This window comes from Zonotrichia leucophrys, chromosome 3, assembly GCF_028769735.1.
Source record: "Zonotrichia leucophrys gambelii isolate GWCS_2022_RI chromosome 3, RI_Zleu_2.0, whole genome shotgun sequence".
NCBI classification, from domain to species: Eukaryota; Metazoa; Chordata; class Aves; order Passeriformes; family Passerellidae; genus Zonotrichia; species Zonotrichia leucophrys.
Genome location: NC_088172.1, coordinates 109,700,297 through 109,716,668, shown reverse-complemented (window position 1 = coordinate 109,716,668; position 16,372 = coordinate 109,700,297). Strand labels below are relative to the sequence as shown.

At 40.9% G+C, this 16,372-nt stretch overlaps 1 protein-coding gene across 1 annotated transcript in view; it reads left to right on the top strand.

The window, feature by feature from the left end:
- PKHD1 (PKHD1 ciliary IPT domain containing fibrocystin/polyductin) overlaps positions 1 to 16,372 on the top strand; it is a 238,581-nt gene that overhangs the window by 163,878 nt on the left and 58,331 nt on the right. Inside the window, exons 55-58 of the mRNA XM_064707121.1 lie at positions 824 to 976; positions 1,345 to 2,223; positions 3,538 to 3,700; positions 5,652 to 5,812. Coding sequence (XP_064563191.1) covers positions 824 to 976; positions 1,345 to 2,223; positions 3,538 to 3,700; positions 5,652 to 5,812 — 1,356 coding nt within the window. The remainder of the gene's footprint in view (positions 1 to 823; positions 977 to 1,344; positions 2,224 to 3,537; positions 3,701 to 5,651; positions 5,813 to 16,372) is intronic.

The window sequence follows — 16,372 nt, the reverse complement described above, 5'->3', positions numbered from 1 at the left end:
AGTTGTTAGATACAGCTGAAAAAAAAAAGTACTGATGGAAAAATTAATGGGTAAATACTGAGTTTCACCTTGGCAAATGTAGATACTTGCAGGAAATGTTCACACATGAGCCAGTCTCTCTTAGCTCCCTGGAAAATTAAAGCAGAAAAATACATACAATACATGCTTCTCACTTGTATTTTATCTGCCCCTAAAGCAGGTTTATAAAATACACAAGAAATTGCACTTGAGATTTGCCTACTGCTCTCCACCATGCATAAAGCCAGTCTGGATAACTAAATTACATCTGCATGTGTCTAAAATCACCTGAGATTATCCAAACTAGACAGCTGCATAAACTTGAGAAGAAGTCTCCTTCAGAGAGGCATTGAAATAAATGTTTTAAAATCCTTTTAGAAAGCACACACAAGCCAGACATCGTAGCAAAGAGGGTTTTGGCATTGACATTAGTCTGATCCTGAGGAAAATTCAAGGAGATCAACTCTGCAGTGTGCTGAAGAGTAACTCCAGCATGCAGAGCTTGGAAAAAATGAAGTGTGAACCTGTTCATTGCTTTGGCACCTGCACACCTCAGGGGAAAGGTTTAGCACCTCCTTGTCCTAAAAACAAGATATCTTGGTAAAATATAAGCACACAGTGAATATTTGATGGGCAGGTGGCCTTTCTGGTTTTGTGTCGACGCACGCAGTTTGTGCTGGGGGTGAAACACACCTGAATGTCAGCGCAGATTCTGCAGAGGAGCTGTCAAGATTTATGTCCCTCAAAGTACTGGCTAATAGGTATGATAGACACTTATCACATTTGCTTTCTTGCAACTCCCCAGGGTGTCCCCATGAGACAGAAGATGGCAGAAGGATCCCTTTGGCTGCAGAGGTTGGGGTCCTCACACGGAACGTGCAGATCCAGTCGGATGTGGCTTGTGCTGGGAGGATGCTGGTGGGACATTTCACAGACTCCAGTGGGATGGAGTTTAAAGGTAGTTGAGATTCACCTGTCCTCATCAAGCACACTGGTTTTGTCCAAGAAAGAGGTGCAGCAACATGCGAATCCATTCACATTTGCTATTAAAGTCAGAACCAACTGATTGTCGGCAGGTATGAAACATGAGCACCACTAAAAATTCATAAATGGATCCATAAATCATATGGAAGATATTTTAGGAAGGGCTGCTGTGCTATTTGTAAGGTTTTACTGTGTGTTTGTATATATTTATTAGAAATACCCATCACAACAATACACTGACAAAGTACCTGATGTTATATGTCTGACTGTTGTTAGCGTGGTTGTCATTACCGATTCTTATGTAATTTAAGTTTTTATTTCATTCCATTTATCTCATTGCAGGTGGCCTTCAACTCTTAAATGTTCAATTTTTGAATTTTGGGCCTCCTCAGCTTTCTGCCATTGAATTCAGGAACGTATCCCAGGGGTCCTCAGTGGTATCATCCAGCATTAGTGGCAGCTGTGGAGCTGGCATTAAAGCAGTCGAGAGCAGTGGGATCTTGTTGCACAATAATGTGGTGTTCAACACCACTGGACCTGGCATTGATTTGGAAGGGAAAAATCACTCCCTCATCAGGTGCCTTGTTATTCTGAGCAGGCAGCCAGCAGGTTCATTAAGCTGGGTTGCTGGCATCAAGGTGAACCTGGCCACCGGTGTCTCCCTTCGTGGCAATGCTGTGGCAGGATCCGAGAGGATTGGCTTCCATGTCAGGGGCCAGGAGTGTTCACTAGCTGGAGAATATTACAGTGAAAACGTGGCCCATTCGAGTCTCCATGGCGTTCACCTGTACCAGGAAGATGGATTTCAGACCTGCACTAGAATCACAGGCTTTCTATCCTATAAGAATTACGACTATGGTGTCATGCTCCACCTTGGAGGCAGCGTTATTGTGGAAAACGTGGTGCTGGTGGACAACACCGTGGGACTCCTGGCCATGGTGCACTGTGCCAACACAGATCAATGCTACACAGGGAAAAAATTCATAGAACTTAAAAACTCCATCATTATTGCAACAAGCTCGACTTTTGACTGCCTCAGAGACAGGATCCAGCCTCACTCAGCTCATCCAACAGCCCAGGACCGACCCCCACGTTACCCTCTAAGAGGTCGTGTTGGGATTTTATGGCCCACGTTTAGCACCACTCCCAGCCAAAGGCCAGAGCAAACCTGGCACAAAACTGGGGATTGTCCAAAAGCCCTGGGAATCATGAAGCTGAAAGGTTGGTCTTCTGCCTCCACTGGCCAGACTGTTGTGTCATTACTTTTCTTTACTCATTTCATTATTTCCAATTGAAGTTTTAGCCTCCCACGGATGGACTATTAGAGAAATCAGTCTCAGTGAAATTGATAGCACAATTCTTCTACAACTTGATACAGTTTAATTGAGAAAAAATATTATTTGATAATTTTCACTTCCTGAATCTACTGCAGGATAATTGTTGCCCCTAGAAGCTGTGGCTGCCCCATCCCTGGAGGTATTCAGGGTTGGGTTGGATGGGGCTTGAAGCAGCCTGGGATAGTGGAAGATGTCCCTGCCCATAGCAGAGGAGTGGAATGAGATGATATTCAAGGTCCCTTCCAACCCAAATCATTCTTGGATTCTCTGATTCCATGACAATTATGTCTCCTGCTAGTGTGTAGATTCCACCTCACACATACCTTCCCTCTGTGTTACTTTTCCAATTGATTCATCTCTCTGACACACAGTTGCCTCCACCTAAATAAAGATCCCAAATCTGAGAAGTGAATATCACACTTTGGATAGAATTGTCACAGAACATAAGTACTACAACTCACAGAAGCAGTTATGACCTTTATTGATATAAGATCTTGCACAAGAGGAATAGAAGTCTGGTTATGTATCCTGGATCTTTTTTTCAAATGAATTTTTCAGTCCCCAGAGCAATGTTTGAATACAGCAGAACCCTGATGGCTGGTTGCAATGGTGGCATCTAAATACCTCACTGCTTTTCATGTCTTTACTCCTCACTGCTACTTACGCTTTCAAGAAAATTGATTATCCCCTTTTTACTGAGGAGTAAGAGAGATAGAGGAATACAAATAGACTCACAAAAAATTCATGGCACAATATGGATTTTGGAGCTGCATAAGAGTTGAGTGCCAGAGCCAAGTATGTGTCATCACACCCTGCTTGTTTTATATTAATCTCTGGCAAGCAGAAAAATCATCCAAGGCAGGTTGTTATTTAACTGATTCTTACTTATTCAAATGAAAATGTATTACATACCCTTGCTTTTTGATTTCTCTTTCAGTTACTATTTCTTTGATTTCATTTCCTATGGCATAATTTGGTTTGTATCAACTCAGGATATAACTTAGCTACAGAGCATTCTAAAGCCACATGAAGATCTATGAACAATGATATTAGTCTGATTTAAAAATAATGTGCACAGATATATATGGGGGGCATGTTAATATGGAAAACATCACATGAAAAAAACAACTTTTTATCTCTAGTTATGGCACTCTTTTAACCATTTTTCCTTGTTTGATCTTCTCTTAATCCCTGGCAGAAGTCACCTTTACTGGTTTTACACAGAGCTGCTACAGTGAAGACAGGGATGTCTGTATCATGTCAAATTCTGATCATTTAGGCATCATGCCTCTCATCACAGCAGAGACTTCAAGAATGTTACATGTCAGTGAGAGGGACATGTTCTACTTTCATCCGAAGAGGTAAAATGCTTCATTCTGAACTATCTTTTTTTCCAAAAAAAAAAACCAAAAAACCCAAACACCTACAGCTTTGGAACTATCCTCCCCTCATGTCTGCTTTTGTACTGCACCTGTCTGACAAAAATGAGCAAGCTCTGACATCAAACAAACATGTACAGAAAAACTCAAATGCAGGGGGAAAAAAAAGGAAATGGAAAAGCACAACCAAATTTAGTTTAGGGCAATCTTTTACAATTTGAGTTTTGAATCCATCAAGGTGCATCTCCTGATGAATCCTCTTGGATTTCTTCTTTTCCTGACATTTGTGTAGCAAAACAAACCTCACATATCCCATTTCCTAAACCCCCATCCTGAGCATCTCTGACTTCTCAGCCTCAGGCTTCAGAAAATGTCAGGACCTCCAGGAAAAAAACCCTGAGACAGGGAATGTCCTTTTGGTCGGGGAAGCGTGGCTTGATTTGTGCCTGCGAGATCACATCAGAAATGTTGATCAGTACCAGGCAGGCTGTGAGATGTCAAATGATTGCCAGAACTGCTCCTGCCCAGGGAGAATATCATCTGTGAGTGTTGAGGAGGGAGGGGAGAACTTCATCTGTAACCTTAAGTCACTGCTGGTTGCAGTGGTTTAGACATAGCACATCCAATGGAAACCACATGCCTGTTTATTTATTGCAGTCACTGAACATGATGCAGAGGCTATGTCAGGAAAGCCTTGAAGTAGCAAAAAAAAAATAATTCCAGCATGGACTCCACTTGCCAGTCAAAAATAATTGGAGGTGTCCCGCACTGCTATGTTTAGAGCCCCTCCAGCCTTCTGCCAGAATTTCTTATTTTATTCTATATTTTTGCTTTTTGCTCTGGGCATTAGTTTGCGTGTAGATTTCTGAGCCCTGTCCAGCTTGTCACCTCCCATTATGTTTCACTCTTGTATCCATCCCACAATATTCCACTGGTAGTGAGCTGCTGAATGCCCAGTCTACTGCAAGAGCTGGTGGTTTTCAAATGTGAGGAATGCACATGGGTCACTGAATGCTTCCTTGGGAGGCTGCTGAGCCTCTGAGGGTGGTTACATCTCCCAGTGCTCCTCATGCAAGATCTGCATGCATTTATTTAATCCACCTTTGCAGCTGTTGAGCTTGATCCAGGATGTGGCTGCATTGTTCTGCTTCAGCATCCTGAAGGGAAATCTCGATGGATTTGTCCTGTCAAAGAGAAGATGAGCATTGCCTTGGAGCAAGAAAGGAAATAGAAACATCAGAGAATATAGCAAATCCATGAAGAACTTTGCTTGTCCTACTGGTAGACCTAAGCAGCAGAAATGCTGGATGTGCTGAGAGATGGTCAAGAACTGAACTGTCAGGATCAGAGGAGTCTTTGTTCTCTGCCTCTTTTGAGCTTGGCTGACTGAGGGAATTGGCATTTTTGTTCCTCTGCCCTTACTGCAAATCTCTGCCTATACCTGTTTGCCCCATTCAAGGTACCAGAAATTGGTTTTTCTCAGCCTGAGACCAAATAATTCTGCATTTTCTTCAAGGTTTAATATGTAGTAATCTGAAAATATCTCCAAGGACTTTGCTGGAGTACAAGTCTTTTTATTGTATTGAATTCTGCCATGGGTGTGAGATGCTCAGTTCACCAATTCTTTTAAGCTGTGTTAAATCTATAGTCAATCTGCAATTCAGCTCACTACATGTTAGTATTTCAGAAATTTGGCATGTTATTTAAACACACTGACCTCCTTCTATATTCAGTATAGATCCTTGCTTAGGAAATTATTAATCTCAACTCTTATATTTGTCTCAGTGAGAGGAGTTTCTCTCAACACCCCTGTCCTGTCACGGGTACCTTCCTCTGTGGCAGCCAGCAGTTAATGGCTTACATAGAAATTTATAGGCTTTTCTGCCTGTTCCAAGCCACTAATAATAATAATGTTACTTTTCCTACTAACCAGTGTACAAACCTCTAAAGACACCATGCTCCCTGAAAAGAAATGTAAAGGCTCAAGGAAAGCCCTTTTCAAGGATTTGGATGGAGGTGTCCTGCACCTGGAGCCACCCGTCTCTGTTTTCCCCAAGTCAGAGTTTGAATGGACACAGTTCTACTCAGAAGCTGGTAAGTGCCTATGCCGGAGGGAGTATTTGCAAAGTCATGCAGAAATCTGAGCCATGAGACGTGACTTTCACTGAGATCTGCAGCTGAGGCTGAGGTCACGGTAGTCCCAATCTGTGTGATTCCTCTCCAGGCAGGATGTAGTGAATTGTGCTGTGCAGCTCTGTGCCCACCAGTGCCACTCTGTCTCCTTGCAGTATCATTTCACCCCACATCTTTAGCCTCTTTAGTGTTTGACTCACTAGATTGGATAGTAAAAAAATTTTTTTCTCTGTGAGGGTGCTGAGACCCTGGCACAGGTTGCCCAGAGAAGTTGTGTCTGCTCTTGGATCCCTGGAATTGTCTAAGGCCAAGCTGGAGAGTGCTTGGAGCAGCCTGGGACAGTGGAAGGTGTCCCTGTTCATGGCAAGGGGTGAAATGAGATGATCTTTGAGATCCCTTCCAACCCAAACCATTCCATGATTGGTAATTCTACCTGGCCCTTGCAAAGTCCTCTGAGAGCATTGAGGGGCACATGCCATAAAAACACCACAAAACTGCAAAACAATACCAATAATTGGCCCTGCAAGGATTTTCATCTGCATCCCACTGAGGAGATAATCAAGCTGAAAACCCACTCCAGAAGTTTGACGACCCCTCTCTGTTTAAAAAAGGCCCATTCTACTCAGTAACCACTTTCTGAAGGCTCCCACAGCAAGGCTCCATTCTCATCCTGATTAAAACTCAGCTCTCTGATTCCAAATAAACTCTTTAATTACAATTAGCAATCCCTGTGCCTGCTGCTGATGGTGGCCATTTTGCTGTAGAGATGCATCGTTTGTAATTCTGCTGGTATGGGAGACTGATGGGAGGGACTGTAATTAATCCTGTTTTCCTTCACACTCTAAAACTGATTAAACACAAGAAGAACTTTAATCTTTAAACAAAATGTGCAAGGCTTTTCCTCTAAGGATCCCGCTCTAGCTGGCTGCTTACAGGGTTGATTTATGTGTTGTGTAGATGCAAACACTGATTTTTATTTTACCTTTTCCACCCTAATTATGAATCACATCCAAGCACTACTGCTCTAGTACTATTACCACTTAGCACCTGCATATTAATGAATAAATTTGCATACAAAACCTGGATTTTATTCAGATTCCCACCATTTTTAGCACATCCTAGCACACAGTCATAGGCATAAGAGGAATCCCCACCATCTAAAGTGCACTGAGGGTACAACCTTCACTCCATAGGGTTTATCTCCTTGTGAAACAGAGGTAACAGCATATGATAAATGTTGCCTTCCTCTGAAGCTATGACAAAATTGCTGTGTTTTCTTTTTCCTGCCCAAATCTGAATAGGGATTTTTTTTCCCCTTCCCTTCACAAATGTGTGTTAAATTCTTCTGCATTTCTCATTTTGACCTATGGTTCCTTTTTTTCTTGACGTTGACATTTGGAAAGGCACAAGTTGATGATAAGGTGAATGCATGGTCGTCTTCTTCCCTTCTCTCCTTCTCTTTCTGGAAAGTTACAGCCCTGAGTATTTTTCACAGTGCAATGCGGGCTCCCAGGATAGACAAATTGGAGAAAAAGCTCAACTTTCCTTCTCCCACTCATCTCCTGCTAGCAGGACCAGAGCAATTATCATCCCTCCTGTTCTGGGATGATGGCATTGATGAGGCCAAACCTTGATTTCCATGTTCAGTTTTGAGTTCCTCGCTGCAAGAAAAAGACATGGAGGAGCTGGAGTGTGTCCACAGAAGGGAAAGGAGCTGGGGAAGGGTCTGTAATATAAATCCCATGAGGAGCAACTGTGGGAGCTGAGGTTCCTTAATCTGGAGAAAAGAAGGCTCAGGGGGACTCCCTACAACTCCCTGAAAAGAAGGATTGGCCTCTTCTCCCAGGAAATTAGTGATAGGTTGGGGGAAATACTCTCAAGTTGCATCAGGGAAAATTCAGGTTAGATATTATGAAAAATTTCTTCCCAGAAAGGGTGGTCAGGCATTAAAAAAGGCTTCCCAGGACAGGGGTGAGGCCACCATACCTGGAATCATTAAGAAAAGTAAGATGTGGCTCTTTGTGATATGGTTTAGTGGGCATGGTGGCATTCACTCATTCTTTATGGGCTTGATGACCTTGGAGGTCTTTTCCAGCTTTAATGATTCTGTAGGGACAGATTCCCCTTTGGTTTGACAATGCTTCAAGGCCTGTGAAGATGGTGGTGTTGTCACAGAATTATAGAATCATGGAATGGCTTGGAAGGGGCATTGGAATGGGATGATCTTTCAGATCCCTTCCAACCCAAACCAGTCTGTGATTGTATGATTCTATGATAAATATAAATATTTATGTTCACTTCAAGCTTCCAGTTTGGCCAATCAGATTGAAATTTCTGTCCCTCAGCCATTTTCAGATACTCTGATGACTCTGTGGGGAGCAAACCAAAACATTCAGTAGACTTCAGGGACAAAAAAGCCATGGAGATGTTTTATCAAAATAAGGATTATCACAGGGAAGAGGTTGTGAGAGCCATAACTGAGGCTCAAGGGATCATTCAGAATTATATTGATGTTCCTGGATTCACATGATATCTTTTATTGAAGATGTAATTGATATAGTATTTATGAAATTTGTTATTTCTATACCCACTTTTTTCCCCCCTTTGTTTTCCCAAACTTTTACCCACTGAGTTTGCTCTTTGTTTTTAGACCAAGCTTTTTATTGTGGCTCTCTGAAAAAGCAGAATTGTTCACTTCAAAATGAAATTTTAGTTTTCTGGATAAACCGCAGAAATTTAGAAAAAAGAACAAAACAGGAGGGAACAGAGCCAACATTTTTGTTGCCATTATTATTTCTACTGCAAGAAAAAAGGAGTAACAACAAAAGTGGGTTTGAGTCCAACAAAGCATAATTACTTTTTAATGCGAGAGTCCTTTTTAGTCTTTTTTTTGTCTTTTAAATATAATGCTGCGAAAGTTTAAAATTAATTATTTTCCAACACCCTCCTCCCTAAATAATTTATGAGGAACTTTCAAAGTACCATTTTTTGAATTATCCAAAACAATTTAATGAGTTTAACATGAATTTGTAATTATTTAAATCTCTTTGAGCTGCCATTTTTGGATGACAAAATGTTTTTCTCCTAAAACTCATGTCTAGAGCAAGCCTCTTGCAAAAGAGCTTGGGGCCAGGCCTGGAGCACTAAATGGTTCCATGATAGAGGAAATACCAGAATCATAAGCTGTACAGCAAAATTAACTATAAACAGGAGTGTCTTGTTGGGGAATTTAGGATAAGTGAACAGTTTGCGTATTCAACCGATTACTATGTCCAGGTTAAACCCCCAGCTCCACGAAGAGCAGCTGATTCAACCATCCTTGTGTAGTTAAAAGATCAGCCAGTTGCTGGCTTTTGCAGTGTTCATAGGACTCTCTTATCACAGTTCCTAAATCTGTAATCTGGGATGACTCCCAGAGCCATCAAAGTTCATTGTCTTCCTTTGGTGGGAACGTAGCTGAGGACCTGAAACTGGCAGAAGATCCAGTTGTCCCCACTTCTGTTGTCTCCAGCATTGTCATAGAATTTTGGAATGGTTTGGGTTGGAAAGGACATCAAAGGTTATCTAGTTCCATCTCTTGTCATGGGCAGGATCAATTTCCACTAGAATTTACCAATGTCCCCTCCACTGAGCAACGAGAGATTGACTCATTACATGGGTAATACACAGAAATGGAGAGATGAAACCAAGGCTTTCCAGTTTTAGTCTTGAGCCTGCAGACTGATGTTTTCTTCCTGCTGACAGATACATTCTAGGCATAATTTAAGGCAATTTGGACTGAATAACCGTAAAATCATAAAAGAGATCAGGTTGGAAATGGACTCAAAAGCTCATCTGGTCCACTCTTCTGTGAGAAAGAAACATTGTGTGGCACCGTGTCCAACTGCATTTTGAAAACTTCAAAATGAGGATGTGATGGAAACTCCACCATGTCCCTGGGTAGGTTGTTCCAATAAATCACAGAATGGTTTGGCTTGGAAGAGACCTTCAAGATACCTTGTTCCATACCCTTGCCATGGGCATGGACACCTTCCACCATTCCAGCTTGTTTCAAGCCCTGTCCAACCTGGCCTTGGACACTTCCAGGGATGGGAAAACTACAACACCAAGTGATTGCTACCACTGTGAAGAAAACTTATTTCTTATAGTGAGATGAGACCTTTCCTGGTGCAAGCAGTACCTGTAGCTTGTTGTCTTCCCCATGTGTCTCCTTGAGAGGAAAGAGTCTCATCCTCCTTGTAGCTTCCCCGTAAGTACTGGAATATTGTGATAGGATTCTCTCCTGAGTCTTGTCTCCTCCAGGGAGAACACACCTAATCCTTCAGCCATAGGAGAGGTTTCTCAGCCTTTTCACCAACTTTGTGTCCTTCCTTCAGTCCTCTCTGATTCTGATTTAGTGGGGGATGATGAAGCCCTGACCTATTTGATGTGTATTCATGCAACTTTTTTTTTCTTTTGTAAACATATGCACCTTGCATTTTGTGTGAATAATTTGATTTATTTTCTACTTTACAACCTGACAACTCCTTGTAAGTTCTTTGGATACAGTAGAAGAATCAGTGAAATTTAGGTCTGTAATACCTTTGTGGGATGGGCATTTATTTTGACACAAGTTTTCCAGGAAGAGGAGAATATTTGTAACTTGCCCAAGGTCAGTTACTGAATTAAAAATTTTCCTTCCAGAACCCTGACAGCCAAACTCTGAATCTAAAACCATACCACCTTGTTAAGGCAAGTGAAAATTTATGGTTGCATGGACTAGAATAAACCCAAAGTGTATTTTACATAGCACTTTTTACTAAAAAAATATATTCCTTGACTATATTTTGGGACATCACTAAACATTTAAATACTGACTACAGTTATAAAGAAACAAACAAAAAATTGCAATTGGTTTGGTTTTTTTTTTTTTTATTATTCTTAAAAAAACCCAGAGAATTTTTTTTATTGACTCAGCTTTCATGTTAATCTGTTGGTGAGAGGATCAATGTGTTGTGGACAACAAAACTTTTTATCTGACCAGCAAATCACTGAGATTATATTTTCCTGTGTCATTTTCAATCTGGACAAATCTAAAGGTGTGGAATTGCTCAGTACTCTTGCTTACTCTCTAGAGGTAATCAGTACCTTTTAGAAAATCTTTATGATTTTCTAAATCATAAAGAGGAAAGTGTTTAATTTGAAATGCTGTTCTGAAGCAAGTTATGGAGACATTCAACACTCAATTTTATAAAAAACTATTGTAAAAAACTCTTCGAATTGTAACATTGAAGTTAAAAGTCATAGATAGATATACAGAAGTTTGCTAATTTCATCAGAAATATGATAAAATGTCAGATGTAGGTAAGAAACAATAACTTAGATTATGGGTTGAAGATTTTTGTACTATTTTTCTTCTTCTTTTAATTATTGAATAAAAAACTCAAATAATAGTTGAGAAGGCATAGAATTTTGAGACACAGGCTGGCAGTAAAAGTTAGGGCTAAAGCTGGGTGAAAATGTTGCACCATAAATATTTAATATTCCAAGGAATATGATTAGCCCCACTAACTATGCATTATCATAGTCAGTAATTAAAGATGTCTGAGAAGAAAATGCAGGTTTGGTAGATCTGCAAGGAATTAAACAATGCAGTATCAGCATTGTTTTTCTCTGGAGCTTTTTTGCTGTTGCTGTTCACAAATAGAAATTTGCTTTTTCTGCAATAAATGGCCCATGCAAAATGGGTTGGAAGTAGGAATGAAGGACATTAAAAGAGCTCTTACCAAGCTATTCTTTCATAAAAACCAAACCTAATATGATCAGAAAATGCTTGTAATCCTTAATTTTCCTGAAAACACATCCCTGGTAAAGATTTCAACAGACTTTAATTAAGTTGAGACCAAAGCAGAGAATAAAGTTGGGAGGATTTTCATAATGCTCATGGGAGAACAAAGTTTAAAGTAATCCAAAGGGAAATTAAGTTATTTTTATATCTTTGATGTCTATGTGGTGGCTCATCGGGGTGAGATGGTGGAACACATGGAATTAAAGAATCAGCTGTGCCAACTTCAGTACAGCAGAGTGAGGAACAATTCTGTGGGTGGAGAATCCATCAGTTGGGAAGGAAGACAGAGCAAGGAATGGCTTTAAACTGACAGAGGGAATATTTAAATTAGAGTTATGGAAGAAATTCTTCTCTATGAAGGTGCTGAGGCCCTGGTACAGATTATCCAGAGAAGTTCTGGCTTCTCCATCCCTGGAAATGTCCAAGGCCAGATTGGACAGGGCTTGGAGCAACCTGGGATAGTGGAAGGTGTCCCTGCTCATGGCAGGGGTTGGAACAAGATGAACTTCTTGGTGTCTTCCAGCACAAGCCAACTGTGATTCTGTGATCTGGATGCAACCATGAGACTTCCTTAGGGGACAGCTCTGCCAAGGAAAACCACTCCTCTACATGATTTCTTTTGTTAAATCAGAGAGGAATTGGCCACAGTTAGGGATGTAGCAACAAGGTCAACAGTGAGGCTGAGGTGGCCATGCCACATGTCCATTTTGAAATACTCTAAATTACTTTCTCTCACAGTCACCTGCATTTCAGACTCTAATAAAAGGCTATTTTCCTTTTTCAGGGTTTTCTTTTTCTTTAGTTCTGAATGCAGAATGTGTGGGATGAATGGCACTGTTCATTTTCCACGTGATCAGCATAGAGCAATGTATATACACACACAGATTTTATATCTGTATATGTATAATTGTATAAGCCTATCAAACCCTATTTCCTTGTCCCCATCAAACAAGGGTATCAAATTCTTTTCTCCTGAAGAAGCCAAAAAAACCTTGGGCAAACCCAACCATTTTGCACATTTATTGCTGTAATGGGAGTTTAGCTTTTTGTGCCACCCTTTCTGCCTTTTTTCTAAATTCCTCAGGTTCTTTCAAACAGTCATGCACTGATGCTCAGCTGCATAAAATGTAAAATATGTATACATATCTATTAGGAATTATTATCCAAATGAATTTTGGGAAAACTGATTATGAAGTGAGGTCCCTGACAATGGGAGATAACCTTGCCCCTTAGGATAGCAATCCCTTTTGAAGATGTGCCAACAAATAGTTTGTGCCTACTCTTGCTATCAGAAATTCTTGGCTTCTCCTTTTAGCCTTAATCCCTGAGGATAAAAGAGCAGGTTTTTAATTTTCCATACTCAACTCCTGTATTTAAGGAGCTATTTTTAAAAATGCCACCATTTTTAGAGTTTGTGAGATCTTGGAGAGCCTGTTTGCTTCCCTGGAGGCTCAGTACCCCCAAAAGACTACATCACCTTTATTTAGGATTCTAGTTATGGATTTGAAACCCACTTCTCTCCCTTTCTATAATATAATATAAATATAAATGTATAACATAAATAAAAATAAATATAGATGTGTAATATAATATAAATGTTGTGTACAACACAAGCAAAATTTTTTTTATCATTGACACGATGAGGCTTCTGTTTCAGTGTAGTGTTTCTTAAACTGAGATTCATAAAGCATTGGTGGTCCATGAAACCTGAATAACTGATGGACTCACCAGCGATGGATTTATTTAGGAACCTGACAGTTAAATGTCAAAAGAATTATTAGGTGTATGAAAAACAGGAGATACAAGGAATGGCTGGAAAAGCTGTGTGGCTTGGTCTTGAGAAAAGGTGGAAGAGAGGTTTGGGAACGGCCTTCAAAAACATAAGACTGCTGGGGATTGGAGAAAAATAAACTGCTCTCAAAGTCTGTGGAATCAGAAATAATGGTCTGAAGTGTCATCAGGATAAATTTATGTGTTGGGAGGAAATGTTGGCATAAAGATAGAGAAACATGGGCATAGCTTGCCTGAGTAAGTCGCAGAGTCCTCATCAATGGTAACATCCTTAGATAATCAGATACAGATGATCTTTTCCTGAGCAGGTGGAGGATGGGTCAAATAACTTCAAATAACTCTTTCAGCACCTATTTAAAAAATTCTGAGAGGATATTTGTGGTCTGCAGGAATCTTTGAGGTCCGGCAGTGATACATGGGTCCAAAGGCCAGGGCGTTGTAGGAGGTTTGGTAATTAGGACTCTCTAAATGCTTCTGATGAAGACAGAGTAATCACTGAGGAGGAAAGGGATTGCCTCTCAACCCATATGCTTAGACCTGGTCATTCAGTCTGCCTGTTCTTGTGGAATGCCAGTGAGCCTGAAATTCTGTGCAATATTTTAGTGTAGAGACCCATAGAAAATGGTGTCCAGGATGTGAGAAGAGTTTACTGCACCAGGGAACTAAAACTGGCACAGGGTGCCCAGAGAAGCTGTGGCTGCCCCATCCCTGGAAATGTTCAAGGCCAGGCTAGGTAAGGCTGTGAGCAACCTGGAATAGGAAATGGTGTCCCTGCTCATGGCAGGTGGTTGGAACAAGCTGATCTTGAAAGTCCCTTCCAAAACAAACCATTCTATGAATTTATTCCTTATCTGGGACCTCTCCTCAAAGCTCAAACATCCTTCATATTCTCTCAAGGAACTGTTCCATTCTTATTTATCATTCCTGCTTTGGTGATGAACACAAATCTGAGTCAGTTGTTGGGTTTTATTCCTACAATATACCACCCAGAAATTTCCAGCATCTTCTGGAAGAATCACAGAACACTTTGGGTTGGAAGGAACCTTAAAGATCATCTTGTTCCATCTCCTGCCGTGGGCAGGGACATTATCCACTATCCCAGGTTGCTCCAAGCCCCATCCAATCTGGCCTTGGACATTTCCAGAGATCCAGAGGCAGCCGCAGCTTCTCTGGGCAACCTGTGCCAGGGCCTCACCACCCTCACAAGAATTTCTTCCTAATATCCAATCTAAACTTGCTGTATTTCAATTTGACTCTATTCCCCCCCCCCCCTTGCCTTGTCTTCTCAGTCCATGCTCTTGTAAATATTCTTTCTCAGTCTTTCTTGTTGACTCACTACAAGTACTGGAAGGCCACAATTAGATCATCCCAAAGCTTTTTGTTCTCCAGGCTGAACAATCCCAATTCCCTCAGCCTTTCCTCATAGCAGAGGTGCTCTATCACTCTGATCATCCTGGTGCCCCCTCTGGACTTGCTCCAACACCTGCATGTTCTTCCTGTGCTGGAAATCAACTGGAAGGGCTGGAAGCAACTCTGCAGGTGAGGTCTCACCTGAGTGGGACAAAGTCACCTCCCTTGATCTGCTGCCCATGCTGCCTTTGGTGCAGCTGCTGCAGAAGCTGCTGGTATTAAAAGTCAAGCCAGAATGTGTCAGGAGAAACAGGGGAAGTGGAGAAGTGAGTTGCTCCAGTGAGGCAGCGATGGAAACAAGGACAGCATCTACATGGAACACCCTCTCCAGGCTTGCTGCCTTTAAGAAAGCAAGATGGTTGTGTTTAAGCAATTAAAAAAAAAAAAAAAAACCAGAAAAAAAGAAATGTGTATTTCATCCTGCAAGCATAACTATATTATTTCCTTTAGATCCTAGGGACATATTTATAATCCAACCAAACTGCTGAGCGGGAGTTTGCAGAGGTTTACAGGGGAAGAACCACATTTTGCAACAATTAATTTTGCAGAGGAAGCAGCCTGTTTAAAGATGCCTGTGGCAGTCACTAAAATATGTGTTGTTTTTCAAGGCCACCAGATACACAGTTGGCTAGGTTGGCTAATAAACAAAACAACAATGCAAAAAAAAAAATCCAACCCAGTCTCATGGGGTTTGCAGGAAGAAGGGATGAGAAATAAAATGAGTAATGCTTACCTGCTAGGGGTGGGTGAAGACTATAATTGTTTAGCCCCCAGCAGATCCCTGCAAGGGTTAAAAATGACAAAGATATTAGTTGGTGACTGCTAAGATTGTTGGTTTGAAGCTTTGGGCAAAACACAGACTGTTATTTACCGGACTTGGTCGATTTACTTCTTAATGCAATAATGACCTGTGAAATGAAACGTGAGCTAGACAATTGTTCCTCATTGTTTCCAGTAAAACATCCTTTCATACCCCATTAAACCACCATTAATTCCATTTGAAAGAGAAGCAGGCACAAGCACCAAGGGATAGCTCTCTTTTCCTCTCTTTGCCAACTGATCAAGGCCTGTGGATGGAAAAGCAGCTTTCTCACCCATTTTAGAGGGTGTTGGGCAGACTGTGAGGTTCACATTTTTGAATGAACACTGCAGAGATCTACTGGATTGACACCCAGTGGATCACATTCCTGAGTTTTGCAGAACATATTAGGAAATCTGGCTAACAGTCAATTTATTGGTGTTTATATATCATGTTTCTGTGTCTTTTTTTAAAGTTGGGTTTCTTCAAGCATGAGATTTATGTAATCATGCAGTGTATGTGCAGATATATCTGTGTGTTATTTCCCTCCCAGTCCTCTTAAACACATTTTCAATTTTAAATAAAAGTAATAGAGTGATAAGTCCTCAAGGTAATAGATTCCTACAGGTTTAAAAAAGTTTGGATCTGTGAAGAAAAACTCAGAGTGAACGTTTCTGTCTGCCCCAAAGTGGGT